The sequence below is a fragment of the Podarcis vaucheri genome (genome assembly GCF_965113315.1).
Source record: "Podarcis vaucheri genome assembly, chromosome: 15".
Lineage (NCBI taxonomy): Eukaryota > Metazoa > Chordata > Lepidosauria > Squamata > Lacertidae > Podarcis > Podarcis vaucheri.
The window spans coordinates 592,553-617,799 of NC_138753.1; the positions used below are offsets into that span (position 1 = coordinate 592,553).

The following is a 25,247-nucleotide window of genomic DNA, read 5'->3' on the forward strand; positions in this document are numbered from 1 at the left end:
AAGGAGCCAGTGAGCCATGTTACAGAAAAAAGAACATTTGGAGACATCAGGAGACGCAGAATGCAACAAATGCTGTAGAAGCTGCAAAGAGAACTGCAGATCAAGGACTTCTGCATAGCCGGCGGTGTAAAATAGAGTACCAGTGAAAGGGACCATTTGTGTCAAAAGGAGCAAACTGCTGGTTGGTTAGTGCAGCTGAAACGATGCTTCACGACGGTGTTGAGCAAACGGAATGAAGGGGTGGATGATTTTTTGTTGCTGCACCTATGCTTGTACTGCATTTGAATTCTTTGCAGTGACTTCCGCATTAGGGCTGCCGCCTTGAATGCGCAAAATAAACGCCAATTGATTTATTACTGACCTCCAGTAAGGGAAACTAGTGTTTCCCCTACAGTTCCACGTAGCTCAGTGTTGTCCACAGGGCTTCAGACATTCAGTCGTTCCCATACAAAGCAGCTGCTCTACCACTAACCTAAAGCTACTTCCCTTCAAAAGGAAAACCCTAGTCCTCATGATTCTAAATGAAGAGATTTTTAAATAGAAACACAGCAAGCTGTCTTCTACCAAGATATGACTGTTGGGTCCATATAGCTCAGTGCCGCCTACACAGACTGCCAGCAGCTCTGTAGAATTTCAGGCAAGGATCATTCCCTGCCTGGAGACTGAACCAACCCAGAGCTGGAAGCAGGACAGGCCCCTACTACCAGGAGGCAGAGTGAGGCCACCCTGGCCTCAATTTGGAGACTTAGGCAAGTGCCGTCTTGGCTTGTTAGGGCCTTCTGCTTACCTTCAGCAGGTGAGTGCCCTTGCGGGGCCCCAGGCCACAGACGTACTGCAGGAGGGCCTGGCTGTGTGGGTGAGCGATGGCCCGGTTGACGTCCACCCCGACCTCGTTCACACGGTTGATGAACTCGCAGTGCAGGGAGTTCAGAAGCTCCTCCTTCACCACGTGCTCCTGGGGGAGGAAAAACACACCCACCTCAATGGGCTGCCATCTGCCTTATTGCAGAACAGATTGAAGGGTAAACCATACGTGGAATGAGTCTGCCCTTGCAGCTTGATGGAGGTAGAAACTGTCTCTCATGTCTTGTTACGCTGCCGTTTCTACGGGGATATACGCTCGGTATTTATCACTCCTGTTATACAAAAATCTCCAAATGGGTCTGAACTTCAATGTCTAAAACTCACACTAAGGGTGGCCGAATTCTGTGTGACTGCCATAAAACTCAGGGTACAAGCTGCACTACTAAAATGATTAAGGTTTTAAATAATAATGTTAGGTTACATTTTAGTGATCAAGATTTAATCTATTTTTTAAACTGCTGCTATAGCTGAATTGTCTCTGTTATACCCAATTGCAATTCAATGTATTTCTGTTGTGTTTTATGATTTTCCTGATATTGTAAGTGACCCGGAACTGGTCTGTGACTGTAATAATAAAATTCTGTTCTATTTTATTATATTCTATACTCACACACCAGAGCCGTAAGGCTCAGCTCCAGGGTGGCAGACTGCAGGGCACAGGGCAACCCGGTGAAAACGTCACTCTTCAACCGGGCCTTTAACTGATTGACATACCCTTTTAAATGTGTTGTGGGAGGGGGAGATATTGGTCTGTTTTTATTCTTATTTTTATTATGTTTTCTATTGTAATTTTATCCTGTGAACTGCCCTGAGATCTGCAGATGAAGGGTGGGATACAAATGTAATGTAATGTCATTCATGTATTTATTTATTTTACCTGCCTTGCCCCCTCCATGAGGTCCCGGGACAGGTTACAAGAATTTAAGAAGACAATATTAAAAAACCAGTTAAAGCAGATTACAACAAAGTGGGAGTAAGGTGGATCTTAAAATATATCAAAGGGCAAGGGGATAAAGAGGTAGGGACTCAACATGATTTATTCTGCTTCAGCTTGCAATGGAAAATGACTGCCTGCTCTCCCCCCCCCCCGGCGGCCCCCCAACCCCAGACACAAGCCCCCTTCACAGCTGGCCTCCGGGATTTCAACGGACAACTGAAAGCCTTCACACACTCCCAGGGACTGAACCAGATTTCCGAATGAAAAAGCAGTGCCTCTCCAGACATGGAATTCTTTACAGATACAGAATTTGATGCTGAGCATAGGACGGCAAGTGTTGCTTTCCGAAGGAGATCTTCTCCCGGTGGCGTTACCTGCAGAGGGTGCAGCTTGAGGCAGAGGATGTCCTCGTCGGAGCTGCAGACCTGAGCAAACTCAATCAGGGGGTCCTGGATGCGGCGGGCGAGGGAGACGGCCTGGCGCAGGACAGGGGGGTAATCCCGGAATTCGGCCTGCAAGAGAATCACACCAGAAAGGGGTTCATATACCCCTCCTCTCATAACCACACGTGAGGCAGCTTCCCATGACATCCAAATAAAGTGGTACCTCGGGTTACATACGCTTCAATAACATACGCTTCAGGTTACGGACTCCGCTAATTCAGAAATAGTACCTCGGGTTAAGAACTTTGCTTCAGGATGAGAACAGAAATCATGCTCTGCGGCGCAGCAGCAGCAGGAGGCCCCATTAGCTAAAGTGGTGCTTCAAGTTAAGAACAGTTTCAGGTTAAGTACGGACCTCCGGAACAAATTAAGTACTTAACCCGAGGTACTAATGTAATATGAACGGCAATAAGATATAGCATCACAAGAAAGGGGTGGGGGGAAATCAGCAACATCAACAACGATTAAAACAACTGAAATTAAAGCCGATATCAAGACCTGGAAAAAGTTTTCCTAACAAGGGTGTAGTTTTCAAATTTGCTGGGTTGCTGAAGGCTCTTGGACTGTAACCACGAATAAAATAAAACACTTTTTAAAAGCTAGACACTACGCAAGAAACTACTGTATATTTCCGTGTATAAGACACCCCCTATTTTGGAGGACTCAAAATTAGGAAAATGGGGGGAGATTGCCCAGAGTTGTTGAGCTTTTTTGGAGGATTGCCCATAGATTGACCAATGCTGCCCATCGCACAAGTCACATAAACCACCTGTTGTCTGTCCCCTCCAGGTATAAGACGACACCCAATTTGTAACATATTTTAAAAGTAAAAAAACCTCGTCTTATACACGGAAAACTACGGTAGCTCATTCAGAGACCCTTGGTCCGTCTAGCTCAGCGGGGCCTACTCTGGCTGGCAGTGGCTCTCCAGGGCTTCAGGCAGGGGACAGCAAGTGACCCGAGTTTGGGCAATGGGGGGAGGGTCTCCAGGCTCACCTCGGACTTCTTGCTGTTCATGTAGAGAGTGGCCAGCTCATTGTCCACCAGCTCCACCCCAATGGAGGAGAGCTGCTGCCCTTGGTCCAGCTCGTGGGCAATGCGCTTCACGTCCTCTATCAGCATCTGGGCATCCCTGGCAAAGGGAGAGGAGGAAGCAGGAAACAGCTGAGAGAGAGCAAACCACAGTTGCAAACTGAGCGGCATCTCTTGACCCCAAAGAGGGAGCTGTGCAGCAGAAGGCATCCTGTCCCTGTCTGGGCGTAGTGTTTGCTCTACATAAAGATGACCCCCCCACCTCTCTATCTGGCCCTCAGGACACACCCCGTCACTGGCCCAGTGCTGGACCTTCCCCTGAGTGTTTTTGCCTGGCTGGACCCTATTGATGCCTCTCGTTTTTCTGGATGAAGGATGCAAAGGGATTCCTGAATGGAGAACCTAGTCTACCATGCAAAGGCAGTTTACATTTGTTGCTCCTCCCACTTTTGCCTCTGGCCCTGCCCACCCCGTCATGCGGGCCCCTGGCAGGCTGCATCCAGAACATAGCTGTCAACTTTTCCCCTTTTCTTGCAAGGAATCCTATTCGGAACAAGTGAATTTCCCTTAAAATAGGGAAAGGTTGACAGTTATGATCCAGAAGGGAACGTGGCCGGCACTTGCAATTAATAAATAGAAAATATAAATATGTGGTTAAAAGGTTGAAAAAAGAAAATAGATTAAGAATGTATAACTTTAATTTTAGTGTATAAGGTGTATATTCTACGCAGAAGAAACAAGTATGTGATAAACCAGGAAGGGAAGTTGTGGGGGGAGGGGGATTTTGAAATGTACGGTAAATGTAATTTGAATTTTTGATTACGTTAAAATTTGTTGCAAATTTGTAATAAAAAATATTTTAAAATAAAAAACCAGAAGTGAATGTGGCCTTCAGGGTGAAAAAGGTCCCCCATCCCCCGGCACTGAGCTGCTACTTGCTCATTCCTGAGCAAACCTCTGCTGTTCTTAAAACAGCCATATCCTCCTTTCCTGTTGCAGCAGAAGCACTCAAGGCAGCTTGCACCAAGTATTTAAAACAGCCAATCCGAAAACAAAAGCACCAAATACAAACCAGGAGTAGATGATACATAGCAGGCCCTGTACACACCCTCACTCCAGCTGGCTGTTTTAAAGTATGATGAAAGCTGCTTGGAGTCGTGATTGTTTTGTGTTTAAAACAGAAAAGTAGGAGATAAAATATTTTTTTTTAAATGGGATGAGGGCTGAATGTGCTGAGAAGGAGGCATCTGGCAGGCTGCTGTGAGAGCAGGATGGTGGATTAGAGGAGTCCTGAGCATGATCCAGCAGTCAGGCTCTTTTGCTGTTCAGGTGGCTCACCTGTTCTCTCCTGCAATGGTGACCACGTGGGGCTTCTTGCTGAGCAGGAATTTCTTCAGGGTCTCGATATCCTGAGCCTGAGGGCAGAGAAAGGGGTAGAGAGTGAGGGAGGCAGAAAGGACACCGGACAGAACACAGCGACTTTACACACGAAAGCTCCTAAAGCAGGTGATTTGGTGATGGGAAGAAAGCCCTCTCAGCCAGTATGGAGGCAGGGCTTGTGATGGGCTCAAATTTCCACCAGGGAGTTGGGGGCGAGAAAGAAGAAGGGGATTTGAACCCTGGTCTCTCCCAGGTCTTAAGAGCCCAGGACTCTACCACTATACCAGAAACAAGAAAGCTGCAGAGATAGTGCGCACCCCGGAAATGATCTCTTTCAGCTTCTGCCTTCTGGAAGAAGGTACAGGGTTATAAAGACTAGGACTAGCTGCCTGAGAAACAGTTTCTATCCAAATGCGATTTTGGTTTTAAACACTGTGTAAGGTAGTATTTATGGGAGTATATCCTATTTAATCGTGGGGTATCAGTTTTTAGGGGGCTAACTAGGCTGGGATAGCTGGCTTGTTGGTTTTTGAATTTCTGATGTAGATTTTTTCAATTTCACTGTTCTGTATGAGACAATGTCAATAAAGATTATCGTATCGTATTGTACTGTATTTCAGATGAGGGTTGCAGCAGACTGCGGGGAGAATGTTCTAGGCCTGAGACCAGAGACACACCAGCAGCCCTGCACTTCTAGACTGGCGGTGGGAGGAAAACCACAGACCGACTCCTTGCACCAGAAGCTCCTGTAAGTATCTGGTGGCTTCCTAGCAAAGTCTTCAGCTTCTCCCCTCACCTTCTTCTCTCTCTCCTCCTCCCGCCAGGCGTTCCTTCGCTTGGTGAAATGCGGCAGGCGCAGGAAATCCGTCACCTCCCCTTCCCCATTCACCAGGGCGCAAAAGACAGGGTGGTCTCTGTAAGAAAAAGGAACGGTGCACCATTAGAAAAGCGGGGAGGAAACCCCACCAGGGCGTTGGGGACGCATCTCTGCCAAGGAGCCTCCATACCTGGCCGAGGAGAAGGCGATGCCCAGCACCCGGATGCCCTTCCCCTGGTTCTCGTCCATGAAGTCGTCATCTTCCTCCACCTGCTGGTCTGGCCGGTAAGGAGCCGCCTTCAGCCAGTTGTGCAGCTTCCGGCTGCAAGCCTATAAAAGGAAGGAGGAAGGCGACTCATGGGCAGACGCTGGAAGAAACTGCCACCTGGACCATTTGGAGGGTTTGACGGAACCTCAGAAAGTATCTAAGGGGCAGAGCTCGAAGAACCATTTTTGGGCTGCATGAGAGTGGTCCCCAAAGGGGGCGGTGGAATTCCCGAGGTGGCACTAAGAGGCAAGGGGAACTGGAGGTGGCAAAGCTTTGAAAAGCTGGTCTCACCGAATAAAGTTCTTCTGGTTTTTTGAATTAAATTAAATAGTTTTAACTGGATTATGAATAAATGTGCAATTAATTGTTACTGTTTTGAATTTCATTGTGTTATTAGTGGGTTGTGCAAACAGCTGCTCTGAATGATGCTTTTCATAGGGTAGGGGGATGACTATGGATCTGGGGGGGGGCTGTGCCCCCTCCAAGCTTGGGAGCCACTTCTATGATGTGATTTTATCTCGGGGGCAAATACTTGAAACACAAAGTTGCCCACTGTCACCTGCAGAGGCAAACACCTGGCTCACCCATATATTCAATATGCAAAAAGGAACTATCGTTTCTTTCTTCCGTGCAAAGCAAAGCAGCCTCTCTGGAGAGGAAGGGCGGTAGCACTTTGAGAAAAGGACCAAGAGGTCCCTTCCAACTCTACAATTATAGGACTCTTCCTTGTCAACCATCTAGGCTAGGCCTGCTCTCCCAGAGGCAGGAGCTGCCTGCCAGCTGCTCCCCAAGCACAAGGGGCCTAAGCCAAGGGGGGTTGGGGTGGGCAGCGTTGGACACCCACCTTGATGACGAACTCCTTGGCTTCCACCAGCAGCTTGTTCTTCAGCTCCATGGCCATCTGGACGTAGAGGAACTGGTTGAGCGCCCGCTCAATGGCCAAGGTGCGCTGCCGGTTCCACTCCTGCACCTGGTGGCTGAACTCGTCGCGGTAGTAGAACTGCTTGATCTCCTCAAAGTAGGACTGGTCGTTGCCGTAGCTGGAAAGGGAGGAGGAGAAGGAGGCGGTCAGTGGCTCCTAGGCATCATGGCTTCGTCACTCCTCCCACCACTAGGAGGCAGTAAAGGCCCCTGGATGCCAGTTGGCTGGGCAACACAAGAGGGGACTATAGTGATCAGGTGGGATTGCTATGAGGAATTATAAAAAAAAATGGAGCAAGCATTGTGTTGACTGGGTTTGAGCCATGTTTCCTGCTTGGCAGGGGGTTGGACTCGATGGCCCTTGTGGTCTCTTCCAACTCTATGATTCTATGATTCTATGATATGATTTCTGATCAATCCATGCCTCTGCATCCATGTCCTATTTCTCTGCCTGACAGATACATATCAGCATTCTAAAAGCACAGGCCAGTTGCTTCACCGGGCATCCTGAGTCAAAAAGATAGTAGGTAGTGTCAGGGATGGGTTCGCAGAGAAGGGGGGAGAGACAGGAATGTACAGAGAGCCTCCTCTGATGAGCAGCTGTACTTCGTCAGAGTTGGGAGAGAAGAGACTTTCAGGAGACACGGAAGATGAGAGAGAGAAGCTCAAAGGCTGCAATTGAAGAGAGAAAGGAGCAGCTTCCAGCACTTAGTTTTTCATGTAAGGAAAGGAAAAGAAGAGGGGGGTTTCCGGGGGTTTTCTGCTGGAGGGGGAACAGGTGAGAACCACTTCCGGAAACTGCTAGCGATTGAGGCAGACATGCTTTCAAAACCTCTGCACTGTACCTAAGTTTTAGCACTCAATAAATCCTGTAAAAGACAGGCTGGAGTCCTGGGCTGTTATCTTCGCAAGCACCCACCTATCAATTTGACAGGTAGCTTCTTTGATGTACCTTTCCTTGAGTTTGTTAATCTTTAGATAGCTCTTAGGGCCAGGAAGAGAGTCCTGCTTTATTTACTCTCAGATACGTAGGCATGTCCAAAGTAGTCTTTGTGGTTAACAGGATTTCTTCTGATCTGACTTTGTCCCACGTGGGTTTTTTTTTTTTAAAAGCTCAGGGGAAATCTGATTGGTTCTTACAAACACTGTGTAAAAAGTTCTTTTGTACATAAAACGACCTGGACCGAGGGGTGGAGAGGGAGGATTATTATATGCACTCCTGTCAGTCTTGCTGATCAAGCCTTGTGTGTATTTTATTAATCAGAGTCCAATCCTTCCTTGTTTGGGGAACGCTACAGGGACAGGGGCTGCAGCTGGACTCAGGTCCTTTTGCAGCCCTACTTGGAGACAGACGCCAGGATTGGACCTGGGACCTTCTGCATGCAAGCAAAGCAGATGATCTGCCACAGAGCAACTTACTACCCACCTAAAGACTGAGATTCACTCAGCGGGGGAAAAGGGTGTGTGTCTTCGGGCACAGACTCACCCCTCAACGCCCTTCATGTCGATGCAGATGTCAATGGTCAGGAGCCCCTCGTCCTTGGCCAGGCAGATCTTCAGAAACTGGTCGTCCCGCAGTTCCTTCACAGGCTTGTTCTTCAGGTACTTGAAGGAGTAGGCGTAATGGGCCTCGTCCACATCCTGCCGTTTTGAGAAGGGGAGGGGAGAGAAAATGGCAGCGACTCAGGAGGGGAAGAGAGGAACACTCCAAGCAGGCCCTCCCAGGACAATTCCATGCCAATGTTTTTGGAATTCAGCTATTCCCCTCGACCACCAGGGCTCGCCTCTCTTCCCCCCTGCCAACTGGGCATGTTTTAATGCCTTCCCTCCAACCCAAGGAAACTCAAGGTTCTTGCTCCCGCCACCCTCACAGCAACCCTGTGAGGTGGGACCAGGCTGAGAGACAGAGAGATAGATTGCCATGGTCTTCCACTTCCTCTTCCACAGTTTCTGCTTGCTCAGTTTTTAAATGTAAGCCTTTGCTTGCTGAACTGTGAATTCTCAAGCGTGCCGCAAACGGGTTTGCAGAGTTACTGGCTGGGCCTTGGGGACAGCCACGCGAAGAGGGATTTGAACCCGGCTCGCCAAACAGCTCCACCACCACTACGGCAGAGAGAGCCTTGGGCACCAGATTCCCCCCATTTGCCAGGGAGAACCACCCAGGCAGGTGCGCTTTACCTTCTTCCCTTTCTTGGTAGGAGCGACGTTGATCTTTGCCCTTTCCTGGAAGGTCTGGCGCAGGACCTGCCGGACCAAGGGCTCGCGGGCAATCTGCAGGGCCACCATGTAGCAGGCCCCTTCCAGCACGGCCTCCGGGGTGGGGAACTGGCTGTGGAGAGCGCAAAGGCAAGGGCATGGCTGGGTCAGGATGGGGCGCAGGATCACCCCCCTCCACACTTCCAGCCTCCAGCTGTTATTCACAACTCCCACCCACCCATTTCCTCCCATCTCCGCCTTCATCACAGCCCACCCACAGGAAGCCTTCTAAAAACGTGCATTATTCAGGCAGCCCGGTCAAACGCAAGAAGCTTTGCCAACCAGCTTCTGTACTGATGTGTCTGATATTCTAAAACTAATTGCAATGTGTTCTGGGCTTATAACCAAAGTGTGGTTTATGCCCACTCGACCACTTCAACTGATGGAACTGGCACTGTTGCAGGTTCCGCATTTGTAAGAATATTTTAGTGTGGCAGGAACGTTGGAACTCCCTGCCTATTGCAAACAGGCAGGTGCCTTCGCTGTACACTTTTTGGCATCTACGGAAAACATTCTGGTTTAGGCAAGCCTATCCAGAGGTTTAGGTAAATTGCTGCGAGTTTTAATCTGCTTTTAGACTATTGCTATTTTAATTTTCCAAAAGCCTTAACATTATTGCTGTTAATTGTTATTATCAATAATTTTAAGGCTTTATCTTTTTCTCTGTACACTGCTTTGAAGTCTGTCTGCTTTCTGTGTGTGTTTTTTACAATCAAGTGTTGTACACATTTTAATGAATGAATAAATATTTAAATAAATTAAACGCCAATGCGAAAGAGACCCACAAAGCAGATGCCTGTAGGCGCAAACTTTGTCAAGAGCGATGTTTGTCAAGCAAAAAGCACAACCCGGACACACAAGTCACAACTGAATCAGCTGAGAAGAGTTTAAGAGTCTGGAAAACAAGTAACGAACATGCCCAACGCTAAGACATTTTGAGTTCCTTTCCAAAGGAGGAAACTGAGGCAGGTCAAAGGGCCCCTGCTCCCCAGCCAGGAGGGGACTACACCTGAGCCAGGGCTCCTACCTGCAGACGTAATCCTTGGCCAGCTCCAAGGGCTCAGCTGGGAACTGCTCTGTCTCGTGGCGCTGATAACTGTCACGCAAGTTCTCCCCAAACTGCTCAGGGGTCAGCCCAAACTTCTTGGCTAGGCCATCTAGGTGGACAACAGCAACCGTCAGTCATGAGAATATAAGGATAGCCCTGCTGGGGTTTACCGTCAGTCATCCACCCCCAGCATTTAACCTGGACACTGAGGTCCAGCGCCGAGGGCCTTCTGGTGGTTCCCTCACCACGAGCAGCCAAGTTACAGGGAACCAGGCAGAGGGCCTTCTTGGTAGTGGCACCCGCCCTGTGGAACACCCTCCCATCAGATTTCAAAGAAATAAACAACTATCTGATGTTTAGAAGACATCTGAAGGCAGCCCTGTTTACGGAAGTTTTTAATGACTGATGCTTTATTGTATTTTATTGTATTTGTAATCTTTTGTTGGAAGCCGCCCAGAGTGGCTGGGGAAACCCAGCCAGATGGGCGGGGTATAAATAATATTTTTAAAAAATTATTATTATCACCACCACCACCTAGCCCAGCCTCCTGTTCTCATAGGGGCCGACCAGAAGTCCCCAAGCAGGATTCGAACACAAGAGCAGCCCTCTCCCCTCCTGAGGTTTCCAGCAACAGGGATTCAGAAGTAGGGCTGCCTCCAGCTGCGGAAGCAGAGAACTGGCTCACTGCAAAGGCCAAGGGAGCACAGGAGCTGGTACCTACCTAGGCCAGCCGCTTGGCAGATGGTATACATGTCCCGTCGAGACGCCTGCTTGAGCTCCGGCCCCTTCTGCTCTTCATCCTCCACGTCCTCCCCTTCGCCTGGAGAAGGAAAGAGAGAGAGAGGCCCTTGGGAAAATGCCCAACCACCAGGGACTACCAGGAGAGGCCACACACACTGGGAACATCAGCAGAGAGGCACTGTGGCACAGTGGTTAAGAGTGCTGGACTAGAACCCAGGAGAGGCCAGGTTCAAATTCCCCAAGTCAGCCAGGGGTGATCTTGGAAGCCTAACCTACCCCATAAGCTTGTTGTGGGCACTAAATGGGGAGAAGAACCATGTACGCCACTTAAGAGTGCCTTGAAGGAAAAGTGGAATATAAATCCAATAAATAAACAAACAAGAAATCTCAAGGAAAGGAAAGGGGAGCCCCCCTGACAAAGTGAGAGAGGCCGCCTCCTTCTCCCATCCAGCAAGGGGGGAGATTCACCAGGAGCATCTCGTCTCTCTAGCGCAGCCACTCCTAGCTTGGTGCTCCTCCTGATGGCCTGGGATTACAACACCCATCAGTCCGACAGGCAGCGTGGCTGTGAAGTTGCCTCACAGGGCAACAATGCCCAGAGGAAACCCTGAGACGGGGAGGCTGAACTAACACAGAGTTGCAGAGACCTCTGATGCGAAAGGAAGGGAAGAAGAACAGAGGGGATGCGGAGGAAGCTCACCCAGACTGGCTCCCTTTGTGCCCAGAAGGACATTATCCTGCTGCTGTTTGTTTCAGTCCATATTTTAATTACGGATGCTTACATTTTAATGCACATTTAAGTGGCTTTTACCATTCTAACCTGCACAAGTCTTTTTTACCCTTGAGCAAAGTAATACTTTGTATTATTAATTACAAAAGGATCTTCATTTGTAATACATTGTTTCTGACTTGATGATTTCACCTAAACGGTCTCAGTCCAGTATGCCTGAAGGAGCGTCTCCACCCCCATCGTTCTACCCGGACACTGAGGTCCAGCACCGAGGGCCTTCTGGCGGTTCCCTCATTGCGAGAAGCAAAGCTACAGGGAACCAGGCAGAGGGCCTTCTCTGTAGTGGCACCTGCCCTGTGGAACGCCCTCCCATCAGATGTCAAAGAGAACAACAACTACCAGACTTTTAGAAGACATCTGAAGGCAGCCCTGCCTAGGGAAGCTTTTAATGTTTGATGTATTACGGTATTTTTATATTTTTTTGGAAGCCGCCCAGAATGGCTGGGGAAGCCTAGCCAGATGGGCGGGGTATAAATAATAATAATAATAATAATAATAATAATAATAATAATAATAATAATAATTATTATTATTATTATTATTATTATTATTATTACCACCACTTAGGGCTTTGGGGGGGGGGTTTGCCAAATGTGTTGAGTGGTATATCTAGATTTTCTAAATAAATAAACAAGCAAGCAGAACTAAGAGTGCCAGCCTCTGTGGGCAGCAGCCCAGTTTCAGGGCTTTAGCGACCCACAGCAATTGGCACAGGGAGGGTATGGAGCCAGGCCCCACCACCATGTGCAGAAAGCCAGGCTCAGAGGCCGGGGGAGAGAGACAGCCCTGTAGCGAAGGCACCAGAGCGGGGAGATGGTGGGGTGGGAGTATGGATACAATCACCTTAGAAACCAGGCAGCCCCTTCCTGCAACCCACATACCTTCCTCCTCCTCGCCGTCCTCCCGGACCCTCTTGTGCTTCTTGCGGCTTGCCTTGGCGGCGTTCTGCATCTTGGGGATATCTCGGCCATAGTAGAGCAGGAAGTGGTTGTACACATCCCGCAGCTCATCCATGGACTGCACGTCCTTCAGCCTGCCAAAAGAGAAGCATGAGAAGGCATTTTAAAATATATATATATTTGGCGGGAGCCACAAGAAACAGATTTCATTTCTTTACTTTACTAACTTTTTTTAGGATTGAAGCTGCTGAGCTTTTTTAGGATTGAAGTTGTTGAGGTTTTCTTAGGATTTTACTCCAGGAAATAAACTGCCACAGGGGCCGCATTAAACCAACCTGCGGGCCGGATTAGGCCCCCAAAACGGACTTTGGACATGGCTAGACCAGACTCTTTTTCACTTCTTAAGTACAGTTTGGACTCCCGAATGGGAGTTAAACGTTTTGACTCCTGAACGCCACAAACCCGGAAGTGAGTGTTCTGCTTTGCAAAAGTTCTTTGGAAGCAGAACGTCCAACTTGGCTTTCGATTATGTGCAGGAAACTCCTGCAGCCAATCAGAAGCCGCGCCATGGTTGTCGAATGTTTTCGGAATTTGAATGGAGTTCCAGAATGGATTCCGTTTGACAACCAAGGTACGATTATATGTAAGGAGACTCTCCTTAAAATACTTGCAGTGTCCCTTTTGTCAGAGTTCAAAATCACGGCAATGACAAGAAATGGCAAAAGGGCAGCCCTAGTCAAGAAAAGAAGACCCAGAATGTTTTCCCCGAGGCTCTCGGGAAGAGACAGACAGGCTGGCCAGGGGGAACCATGTGTTCCCATTGAGACAAGACACCGGCCTGCCTTGAAGTTTTGGCCTAACAGCTCTGAGGAGAGACGGTACCTCTCCATGTCGGTGGTGTCCAGGGCTCTGATGCCGTCTGCCAGAGGCTTGTCTGGATCCGCAGAGATCTGCTCGTACTGGTAGGCTTGCATCTTCTCAAAGAGCCTGGTCAGGTTCTGCTTGCGGATCTTCAGCTGGGTCCACTGGGGCAAGAGAGAGAGAGGGAAGTTTGCTTTGAGTCACCTGACTGCCTTCCCAGAACCACCCCACCGACTTCTCGCCTCCAACCGAACTCCTTTGAGTAAGGGAAGCAGCAAGAGTCAGAGCAGAGCCAGAGAGGTCCCTTTCGCCGGCGAGCACAAGAGCACAAGGTGGTGGGTCTGAACACGGAAGATGCAGGGGGTGGGGGCTTCCTTCCAACAGTGGAGAGGGGGCTTGGGCCCCCACTTCTTGCAAAGGTCAGTGAACTGAGAGAGGGAAAGGAATGAGAGACTCCTGGCCAGGGCCAGGCTGGAACTGAAGTCACAGGGCTTAGCTAGCTGGCTCCATAGAGGGAGTCATGTATGAGAGCAGCTCTCGGTGGCTAGTTAGCCAGGATGGCTCTGCTCTGCCTGCAGAGAGGGAGGCAGCCATGCTTCTGAACACCAGTCGGGGAGAGGGCTCTTGTGTTCACATCCTGCTTGCAGTTTTCCCCTGTGAGAACAGGGTGCTGGCCTAGATGGTCCCCCTTTGGCCTGATCCATCTTCTTGTGCCCCTATGAACACCAACACCCCACGACACAGATAATCTGGTCGTGGTCATTCAGGTTTGCAGAGGGAGAGAGAGAGCTAGGAGGCGCAGACCTTTTTGGACAGGAGAACAGGGCCCATTTCCCCCTCACACAGAGATTTTGCTCAGTGAAATCGCAGGAAGATATATATTGTTATTTGTTAAAAGAAATGATGGCCCTTTCTATGGTGGCCAAGGAGGATCTTCTCAGGTAAAGTTCCCACCAACGAGTGGCTACAGAGCAAGAAGAGACAAGTGCACTTCCCTATTAAAAAGGTAAAGGGACCCCTGACCATTAGGTCCAGCCGTGACAGACTCTGAGGTTGCGGTGCTCATCTTGCTTTACTGACCGAGGGAGCCTGCGTACAGCTTCCGGATCATGTGGCCAGCATGACTAAGCCGCTTCTGGCAAACCAGAGCAGCACACGGAAATGCCGTTTACCTTCCCGCCGGAGCGGTACCTATTTATCTGCTTGCACTCTGACGTGCTTTCGAACTGCTAGGTTGACAGGAGCAGGGACTGAGCAACAGGAGCTCACCCCGTTGCAGGGATTCGAACCGCCGACCTTCTGATCAGCAAGTCCTAGGCTCTGTGGTTTAACCCACAGCACCACCCGCATCCCTGCAGGTCCCTATTACTGTTTTTAAAAAGAGGAGTCCATTATGTCCGCCCCACCTTTCCCATTTCAGTGATAACAGCAAGTATCTTAGAGCAGAATCACCGTCTCAGGTGAGGCGGCTGGGCTGGGAGGCTCACCTTCTCGTCCCACTGCCAGACTCGCCACAGGTCATTGATGTGCAGTTCTGGCTCTACGTACTCCTTCCTGTAGAAGGCGATGAATGGAACCTAAGGGGGGGGGGATGGGGAAACACCATTAAACCCAGGGAGGTTGGGCTCACGGACAGGAGCCCTCCTGTTCATGGCAGGCTTCGGTGGCCAGCCACCTGCCAGGGATTAGGGATTCCAGCTGCCATCGGCCCCTGTCAGCGTGGCTGTGCTTTTGGACTCCAGCTTCCACCAATCGAAGAAATCCATCTACCCTCAAGGAAGCAGCTCAGCCGTCCCATCCTAGCTCACCTCAAAGTGTTGGTTCCTCATGAAGTTCAGGGCCTCTTTGATCTTCTGGATGGTGCTGGGGCCCTTGCGGCTGAAGCTGCTGCTGGCCTGGCCACGGTCCAGGTAGTCGGCACTCTCCTGGGGGGCAAGGAGAAGGCAAGGGGGGTCGGCTGACACTGACGTTTCTTACAACCATAGAACAAATACTATCTTTGAGCGTGGCAACACCCACCCCTTTGGAACTACCTGCCTATTGACATCAGGCAGACACCATCACCATACTCATTTCAAGCACCTGATAAGAATATTTTTTGTTCTGGAATGCCTAGCAAGACATCTGGGTTTGAAATGCATTTTCAGCTGCTGATTTTAATCATATTTTAAATTTTAAACAGAATTAGCTGAAACACATTTTTTTTTGTACGGGAAAACCTAGTGAGACAAGTAGGCTGAGAGTTAGCTCAGTTGGTTACAGGGCGCTGCTGACAACGCCAATGTCATGGGTTCAGTCCCCATGTGGGCCACATAAAACTCTGTCCCTTCCAACTCTGCAGTTCTGTGATTCTAAATTTGATGTGTGTTTTAAGATAGCTGTTTTAAGCCAACTGTTTACTCTAATTATATTTTTAATGTCAAATATCTCCTCCTGTTCCACTGTCCTTAACAGTGCCCCTGCCCAAAGCCCCCACCTCAGACTACCACACTTGTGCGCCAGAGACAGCCGAACCTCAACCCTGTTGACACCCAGCTGGCAAAAAACACAACTCCGAAGAGAAGGCTGTGAAGGAGAACTCTGGAAAGGGGGGGGGGGCAGTGCAATTAATTCTCTTCAATATTGCAGGCTCTGCATGCTTAGAGTTAGTCCAAAATGCAGCAGCGAGATTACCTACTACCTGGGATTGCATTTAGTTCTCATACAAACTGTTTTCGAAACAGCTGCACTCATTGCTAGCTCGCTTCGAGACCCAATTGAAGGTGTGCGTGTTAGCATTTAAAGCTCTAAACGACCCAGGCACCAAATACCTGAAAGACCACCTCCTTCCCTACAGTCCCCTTGGGTGCTGAGATCAGCAGAGGGGGCCCTTTTGGTACGCCCTCTGCCCGGAGAGGTTTAGCGGGTGGCAGTCCAAAAGAGGGTCTTTTCTGTGGTGGCCCCTCAGTTGTAGAACTCCCTCCCCAGAGATGTGTCTCTGGCACCTATATTATACAACTTCCAAAGGATGCTGAAGATGCACGTCTTTTGACAAAACCCATCTCAATTTTATGGCTGTTAAGTTGCTTTGCATTGTTTTCAATATTGCTTTATAGGCTGCAACTTGCCCTGGGACCTTAAGAGTGGAGGAGTAATAATAAAACAAACAACAACAGCATAGAGACATGTCCTACAGCCTTCCAAGAACAGCTGTCACTCCAAGCAGATCCTCACCTGCAGGGAGATGGTGGGCATGGCAAAAGCATTCCGGTAGATCCAGTCGGCTTCCTCTTCCAGCTCGTCATCTTCGGCATTCTTCACAGGGATGGAGCGCAGCTGGGAGGAGGAAAACAGAGTGCAAAGGGGTGAAGTTTGCTGCAAGCGGCCTAAGCGGGTCAGGGCTGCGTTTTGTGACCTAAGGCTAGGGAACATCTGTGCCCCCAGATGTTGCTGGACTCTAGATCCCCAGCAATCTAGCAGGGCCAGTGGTCAGGGATGAGGGTGATGGGCGCTGGACTCCAGCAACATCTGGGGGCAGCCACAGGTGTCCCCCCACCCTTGCTGTAAATGCAGCAGGTAGTGAAAAGAGAGAAGCAAGGACCGGACAGGCAGGTCTCCTCACCTGGAACCTCTCGGGCATGTCAGTCACCCGGATCTCATTGTCCTGGTCAGTCAGGTGGCTGCTCTCCAGTTCGCTGGGCTCATACATCTCGAAAATGCTGCGGCGGCTGACGCGCTTCTTGGCCGTCTTCTTGGGCCGGACGCGGATCTCCCCTTCCGTCTCTTCGGGCTCGTAGTCGTACTCGTCTTCCATCTCCTCGTCGTACTCGTTGTATTTCTCGAACTCGTCATAGTCAAAGTCCACTCCAAATATCTCCTGAGCCTCTTGCAAAGCACTGGGAGAGGACAGGAACACTGGTATTTGACCACTGAAGACCCTCAATGTCTCAGAGTGGGGGAAGGAGAGAGGGCAGCAGCTGACTTGCCCACAAAGAGCCTTATGAGAACAGGGGGCCTCTGAACACCTAAAGCCAAAGCAGGCCCATTTCCCCATTGAAAGGGAGCTGGGCAGCTCCAGGGGCCACTGCAAGGAAAAGCATTTCGCAAAATTGTAGAGGTGGAAGGGACCCCAAGGGTCATCTATTCCAACCCCCTGCAATGCAGGAATCACAGCTAAAGCACCTCTGGCAGATGGCCATCCGACCTCTGCTTAAAGGAAGGAAGGAGAAGCCACCATCCTCTGTGGCACTTCGTTCCACTGTCAAATGATTCTTACTCTCAGGAATCTCTTTCCCTACAGCTTAGCTGGAATATCCTTTCTTGCACTTTGAACCCTTGGGTCCTGCCCTCTGGAGCAGCAGAAAACGGGCTTGCTCCATCTTCCACGCGACAGCCCTTTGGGGGTTGCAGGGGGCTGGCATGCTACCGCTCACGCCTAACATTTCCCTTTGGCGGTGGTTCCCTCCCCGCAGTCAGAACTTGAAAGAAGGGCAGCAGCCTTCGACCAACTTACGCGTCTGTGTATCCGGGGAGCTTCTTCCTCCACTTTGGTTTCTTTAGAGGCTGCCCATCGTCATCCACAATGAAGTCATCGATGTCTGGAAGAAACAGCAATGGCTGCCGCTCACATAGGTGGCTGGAACCCCACCTCTGTCTCGACCAATTATTGATCTATGCCCAGTTGCTGGTGCATCTCTGCCAGGGGCTGCCCATTCAGCTGGGAGGCAGGTCTCCCCCTCACACCAGTCTGGAATATACCACTACTTTGCCATGGGGGCTCCAGCCTGAACAAAATAATCTAATGAAATAAGAAATATGTTGCTCCTATGGCATAAGAGCTCCCCAAGGCTGGCTTCTGAATCTTTCCAAAGGCCACTAGCTGCCACTGGCTCCTTTGAACACCTTCCTTCAACTCACAGCCCTTCCTATCATTTCATCCAGTATCCCAGAGGAGTGAGCGTCAATACCTACCAGATTCATCTTCCTCCTCTTCCTCTTCTTCCTCGGCTGCAGCAACAGGGCCTTCACCGCCCTCTCCCCCGTCCTCGCCCTCCCCATCCTGGAAGATCTCTTCAGCAATGGCTTCCTTCTCGTGCTCCTCCTTCCCATAATCCTCTTCTTCGTCATCCTCGTCATCTGACATCTTCCTCACCCGCCTGAATTTTTGCTGCCGAGGGAAATGTATTCTGTTTGATCAGTCTGCAGGCCCCTTGAGATAGGGACTCCCCACACCTTCCTGGGACTCAACAGGCAGCCCCTCATCTCCACACCCAACACAAACTCTCAGGGACACCGTCTTTCCTAACCCTGTTGCCTGTAAACAGAGGCCTCCACCCTGCCTGGAGATCATTCAAGATGTAGCAGAAGGAAGGGTCACTGCTGTCCAGGGCAGCTGTCTACCAACTCCATCTGGTACGCAGGTTGAGACCCTACCTGCGGACTGTCTCACCAGAGTGGTGCATGCTCTGGTTATCTCCCACTTGGACTACTGCCATGCGCTCTACGTGGGGCTACTTTTGAAGGTGAGCTGGAAACTACAGTTAATCCAAAATGCGGCAGCTAGACTGGGGACTGGGAGCGGCCGCCGAGACCATATAGCACTGGTCCTGAAAGACCTACATTGGCTCCCAGTATGTTTCCGAGCACAATTCAAAGTGTTGGTGCTGACCTTTAAAGCCCTATATGGCCTCGGCCCAGTATCCCTGAAGGAGCGTCTCCTCCCCAATCGTTTCCCCGGACACTGAGGTCCAGCGCCAAGGGCCTTCTGGCAGTTCCCTCCCTCCCTGTGAGAAGTGAGGTTACAGGGAACCAGGCAGAGGGCCTTCTCAGCGGAGGCGCCCACCCTGTGGAAGGCCCTCCTGTCAGATGTCAAGGAAATAAACAACTATCTGATTTTTAGAAGACATCTGAAGGCAACCCTGTATCGGGAAGTTTTTAATGTTTGACATTTTATCACTTTATTATTATTATTATTATTATTATTATTATTATTATTATTATTATTGAAAACCGCCCAGAGTGTCTGGGAAAACCCAGCCAGATGGGCAGGGTATAAATATTTGTTATTATTATTGTTGTTGTTGTTGTTGTTATTAACAACCACACCTCAGCCAAACAAAAGACGTGTGATAGGGGTAAGAGCCAGGCTGCAGTGGGACCCAATCTACTTTGAGGTCCCAACCAGGTACCCTTCAGATATTTTGGACAAAAACTCCCATCAGTCCCAGTCAACAACATAGGGGGGCAGAGAGGGAAGTAAGGCTGATTTAAGTCTCTCCAGCACAGCCTTCTCAGACTGCATGGTAGCATGAGACATTGCCTGAAGGAGAGGTGACTGAGCAAGCCCTTCCTTCTAAAGCAAAAGATCCAGCAAATCGAAATAGTAGTAGATTAGGATAGCTGAGATAAGAGCACCTTGCTCACTTAAAATATTGCCAGAGTGTGACGTGCTACTCACCCGTTTAACTTTGACACCCAAGTTTTCTTCAATGAGGTCAAAGTCGTCGTCCTCAAGACGGTCATCAAAGTCTAGAGAGGGAGAGATGGAAAGTCAGGACCCCAAACAAGTAGAAAAGGAAGCTGGAAAAGACTGGTGGGAAGGAGGAGGGTAGGGGGAAAAAGGTGCATCACCCAGGTCAGGCAGAAGGTGGGGCTATGGGCAATGAGGACAAATGATGCAGGGTAGCCCTTCAGATGGTGTGGACCACAACTCCTAGTTGGGACTGATGGGAGTTGTAGTTCCCAACATCCAGAGAGGCCCAGGTTGAAGAGGACTGGCACAGAGAATGAAGACCGACAGGGACCTGCTTGTTGCTGACCACCCCCCAAACTTACTGCGCTTCCTCTTTTTACGACCAACATCGTCCTCAGAGTCTCCGGAATCACTGGCTTCTTCCTCCTCCTCCTCTTCCTCATCGTCATCATCATTGATGAAGCCTTTCAAGTTCCCCTGCTCGTCCTGGTCATCAAGGTTTTCCTCCTCCTCCTCTGATAGAAGGAGAAAGTCAATACAATAAATATACAGAAGTCAGGCACCGGGTGCATAAAAAGCAAATTCCCAGAGGCAGAGGATTAGCTGAACTATGGAACTCCCTGCCACAGGAGGCAGTGATGGCCACCAACCTAGATGGCTTTAAAATCTATCCATTTACTTATTGAATCTGTATGCTGTCCTTCACGGGGTGGTTCGCAACATAAAAATGCAGAAACACAAAATATAAAAGGGGATTTCACGAATTCACGGAGGAGAAGGCTATCAGTAATGGATGCAAGCCACGATGGCCATGCCCTGCCTCCACAGCTGGAGGCAGCTATGGTTCCAAATGCCACTGGAGAGGAGAGCGCTCTTGCACTTGCATCCTGCTCACAGGCTGCCCCTTGGGTCATCTGGTCGGCCACTGTGAGAACAGGATGCTGGACTAGATGGGCTACTGGCTTGATCCAGCAGAGCTCGGTTTAGGCTCTTATGCTCTCATTTAACTGAGGGTTTGTTTGCCAGCACCAAACTTCCACAAAGGCCTGAAGCTCACACACAACCGTTCCCTTTCCAAAGTTGGGGCGCCCGGTGGATGCGTTTCTCAATCTGTTCATTCCTCTTGCCCCCAAATCCAATTACATTCCTCCAGCCACTTAAGGCGTGTGGATGCAGCCTGTTCCCAAGTGAACAAACCCTGAATGCAGCTGGCCTGCCAGGGCGCAGCTTCCAGGCAATGCACCCAACCAAGTCAGAAGCCTTTGTCGGCTAAAGCCCCCAAAAACCGCCAGCCGAAACGAGTCACAGGAGCTTGGTTGTTTTTGCTGCCATGGACCAGCACAGACGCTCCCTCTGATGTCGGGAAGCTTTCTGGCAGAGACTCACATGGACAGGCTGTTGGCACAACTCAGAAACCCGAGGGGGAAAGCGAAGCGAGCTCACCGTCTTCATCCTCAACGAACTTCTTGGGTGGCCTGGTGACGACTTCCCCATCTTCGTCGTACTCCTCCTCTGACTCCTCAGCCTCGCTCTCCACAAAGTCCGACATGGTTGCGGTTATAGATGGGGCTGAGGGGGGTAGAGGAGGAGGAGGAAGGGGCCGAAGTCAGCGAAGGAAGTGGCCCTCCCTTGCTGGGTTACAGCACCTGTGAGGAAACAATGAGGGAAGGAGACTATGGATAAGGCCGCCACACACAAAGAAGGCACAAGGGCAAGGCAGGGCAGGTCTAGCTGCTGGAGGGAAGCAGATCTCACTGCAAAGGCCCGGTGTGGGCCAGAAATTTTTAGGAGAAAGGAATACCCGACTGGATAATTTGTGAATTTGGACCCACCATGTCAAAGATCGAGCGAAGTAATTAATTAATTAATTTGTATGCCACCTTTCCATAGTTAAAACCATGCTCAAGGTGGCTTACAACATGAAAAAATGTGCATAATTACAAACATAACAAAAGTAGACATAAACAATAAATAAAACTCATCCAAAAGTAAACAACCAAATTGAACATTTTCCACATAACTCTAAAAAGATACAAAAAATCATTATCAGCAACAACCCCTCTCCCAACAGAACCCCTGAAACAAAACCCCAGTGCAAGAGTCTGTTCCTCTGGTCTGCCCCCCCCCCCCCCTGCACTCTGGCTCTGCTTACTTCTTAAGAACTTAGAAAACTACCTTCCATCACAGTCAGGCCACTGATGACTTTTGCTCACTACTGTACACAATGGCAGCGGTTTTCCAGGGAGCCTTTGTATATCCACCCTGGAAATGTGACCTAGGACCATTTGCACATGTAAAAGATGTGCTCTACTACTGAGCTATGTCCCTTCCTCAAACATTCTTACAAAATTTCTAAAGCTTGATAAAATAGTTATGATCTCTGATACGGACAGGACTTTGGAAGAGGGAATGGTTAAGCCTCTTAATCACTCAGGTTTACTGTTTTCGACTGCTGCAAGTTCTAACACTGTGCACAAATCTAATGTTGGGGTAGTGCTGGCTGTTCTTAGCAACTGTGCTTGACATGTGTACCGTTATCCTTCTCTATCCAACTAAGAGCTGATTCACACTGCCAGGTTCCTCCTGGCATGTTTCTTCCTGGGAATGCTCTGGTGTGCTATCTTGATTCAAAATGGCAGCCAGTGGCCCAAATTTGACAACGACCCCCTGCTCCCACCTTAGAAACCCTTGTGCCAATGATATCCAGATAGGCAGTGGACCCTATAGAGAACAGACAGACAAACCACTTTCCAAAATATACAGTGGTACCTTGGGTTAAGTACTTAATTTGTTCCGGAGGTCCGTACTTAACCTGAAACTGTTCTTAACCAGAAGCACCACTTTAGCTAATGGGGCCTCCCGCTGCTGCCGCACCTCTGGAGCACGATTTCTGTTCTCATCCTGAAGCAAAGTTCTTAACCTGAGGTACTATTTCTGGGTTAGCAGAGTCTGTAACCTGAAGCGTATGTAACCCGAGGTACCACTGTATAGGAGATACTCTCATTTAACTTCCAACAAGCCGTAGTCAAGATTCCAAGAATCTTTGAAGGGGTCTCTTTGACAAAGACTGGAGTGGTCAATGGTGGATAGAGACTGCTGGCAGGCAAAATGGTGGCAAGAGCAGAGGACCAGAGCCACGTGGGGCCCTGAAGCCCCAATCCCTGACCTGGAGGACCTCCGCAGGTCCCCCATGCCACCCATGCTTTGGACCCAAAGCTTTGGACACACTGACTCTGACATGCAAACACAGAGGTTTCTTCAGGCCAGTCAAATATCCAGCTATTCCAAACCCACATGTGGCTGCAGCTGTGATCTGCTGGGATGTAGGCCTTCACCCACTGAGTTGTGAGGCTGAGCTAGGTGGGTCACAACACAGCTGTTGCCAGCATGTTGGATTCCATCTTGGGCTGACTGGACCAAAGGAGCTCTCCTCATGGGTCTGGACTAGGAGACTCTTCTGATGAGTTGTTCATTTTATCAGATTCCACGAGTGCTGCAGGAGTACGGCAGGAGAAAGGCATGAGTCATTTTTTAAAATAAGATACGCATTTCTGGCCAAAACCACACTCATGCCTTTCTGCTGCCGCACAGCAGGAGTAATTTTCATTTACTAATGCAGTAATGATGAGGTAACATGATATACGTTGCTCTCGGGATTAACAGCATGCATTGTTAGCGCTATTAAACGTAAATCCGAAGTGAAAACATGAAAGTGGGCTCCGTGTTGCAGCTTGGGCGGCAGAGGTGGGTACCAGGATATCCTCAGGGACACTCCCCAAATCCTTCCCATGAGGGGACAATTGCCGACAGGTGAAGGAGCGGGTATTTCTCCTGTCTGTTGGTTTGAGGCAGAGGCAGGCCAAGGGGTCAGATTGCACATTCTACAGGCAACACACAGATCAATGGCCTCTTGCCAGCATTTTGTTTACTGACAGAGGGGGACGAGAAGTGAGAGGTAAGAACCACCAACGCTGGATGCAAGGGGGCAGCAGCTTATGCCCCGCTCCAGCCACAACACAAGCGACAGATCCCAACCAACCCTGCGATCCTTGCTCGGGTACCAGGCTCTATGCAGGCTTTCCTCCTCCCTGGGTGAAACAGACCCACCCTGGCAATTCTTAATCCTAGCTCAAATGCAATGACTGCAACTGGAACAAGGTCTCCATGGGCAATCGCATTGTTAGATCACACACACAATATTTAGCCATCCTCCTTTCCAAAACTGCATCCTCATTGCCCAAACTATACTTTGCAAGGGTGTTCCTACTTCATAGGCAGGTTTCTAATTATAAAGCACCTCTCTCTGTTCTCCCTTTGCCTTTCATCAGACAAGTGCTCCCTCCTGTTTTTCCAGCACTACCACAGCCTCCAGGCTCTCTCTCCACTGCAGCATGCTCTACACTCCTGCGAGCAGAGATCTCAGACCCACCGGCCCACAGAGTGATTGGGGGTATAAAATGGCACCCAGAGGCTGGCAGACTGAAAGCACTGGCCACAAAACACCCACCTACTCTGCCCCAGCTTCTGCCAACATAGCAGTTTGAAAGCATGCCAGTGAAAGTAGATAAATAGGTACCACTGCGGGGGGAAGGTAAACGGCGTTTCCATGAGCTCTGGTTTCCATCACGATGTCCCTTTGCACTAGTAGAGGCTTGGTCATGCTGGCCACATGACCCAGAAAACTTCAGCCTGAAGTGAGATGAACATTGCACCCCATAGTCGCCTTTGACTGGACTTAACCGTCCAGGAGTTGGTGGCACCAAGGACCATGCCCACTTCCTTTGGGTCTACTTTCAATCCAGAAGTGCTGCCCTCTGGTTTTCATCATCCTTCTACTCCTGGAAAGATCTTTACTGCTGGATACTGTCCCCTAGCGGGGGGGGGGGGGAGTGTGTCATGCTACTTGTGGCCTTTCATACACAGGACATTGGTTTGAATTGGATGTGGCTCTGGGTTAATCACTGCAGACTCCTGAAGCTCACAGTTTTTGGTCACTAAGGCAGAAAGGAAGGACCTACATGCTTCAGTGGCACCACTTTGATTCAGGGAGCACAGAAGGGATAATCCAAAAGAAATATTCGAGATTTAACTGGGCTGTGGGGAGAATAGCAAGGCAAACTTCCTGCAATGAATGAAAGCTAGCTGATGTGGCATTCCTCAAAGCAGAGAGGTGCATTGATGCACAGTTTCTACACAGAACTGGGACCCTGCCACCCTCATTTAACAGGGAGGATCATAACTCATTGGTAGAGTACTTGCTTCGTAGCAGAAGGTCCCAGTTTCAACAGCTGGTATCTCCCACATAGGGCTGGGAATGTTCCTCCTGCCTGAAATGTTGAATCGTAGCTGCCACTCAGTGCATATAATGAGCTAAATCAGGCATCCCCAACCTGCGGCTCTCCAGATGTTTTGGCCTACAACTCCCATGATCCCTAGCTAACAGGACCAGTGGTCAGGGATGATGGGAATTGTAGTCCAAAACACCTGGAAGGCCGAAGGTTGGGGATGCCTGTGCTAAATGAACCAATGGTCTGAGTCA

At 49.6% G+C, this 25,247-nt stretch overlaps 1 protein-coding gene across 1 annotated transcript in view; it reads right to left on the reverse strand.

The window, feature by feature from the left end:
* SUPT6H (SPT6 homolog, histone chaperone and transcription elongation factor) overlaps positions 1–25,247 on the reverse strand; it is a 41,517-nt gene that overhangs the window by 12,063 nt on the left and 4,207 nt on the right. Inside the window, exons 2-23 of the mRNA XM_082201650.1 lie at positions 21,152–21,354; positions 20,071–20,223; positions 19,694–19,764; positions 18,208–18,403; positions 17,750–17,834; positions 16,859–17,132; positions 16,471–16,572; positions 15,066–15,182; positions 14,745–14,834; positions 13,279–13,421; positions 12,379–12,530; positions 10,688–10,786; positions 9,946–10,075; positions 8,841–8,991; positions 8,149–8,303; positions 6,586–6,781; positions 5,664–5,803; positions 5,453–5,570; positions 4,615–4,691; positions 3,241–3,376; positions 2,176–2,313; positions 788–955 (exon numbers count right to left, since the gene is read on the reverse strand). Of these exons, the coding sequence (XP_082057776.1) occupies positions 788–955; positions 2,176–2,313; positions 3,241–3,376; positions 4,615–4,691; positions 5,453–5,570; positions 5,664–5,803; positions 6,586–6,781; positions 8,149–8,303; positions 8,841–8,991; positions 9,946–10,075; positions 10,688–10,786; positions 12,379–12,530; positions 13,279–13,421; positions 14,745–14,834; positions 15,066–15,182; positions 16,471–16,572; positions 16,859–17,132; positions 17,750–17,834; positions 18,208–18,403; positions 19,694–19,764; positions 20,071–20,223; positions 21,152–21,257 (2,997 nt within the window). The 5' untranslated portion in view covers positions 21,258–21,354. The remainder of the gene's footprint in view (positions 1–787; positions 956–2,175; positions 2,314–3,240; positions 3,377–4,614; positions 4,692–5,452; positions 5,571–5,663; positions 5,804–6,585; positions 6,782–8,148; positions 8,304–8,840; positions 8,992–9,945; positions 10,076–10,687; positions 10,787–12,378; positions 12,531–13,278; positions 13,422–14,744; positions 14,835–15,065; positions 15,183–16,470; positions 16,573–16,858; positions 17,133–17,749; positions 17,835–18,207; positions 18,404–19,693; positions 19,765–20,070; positions 20,224–21,151; positions 21,355–25,247) is intronic.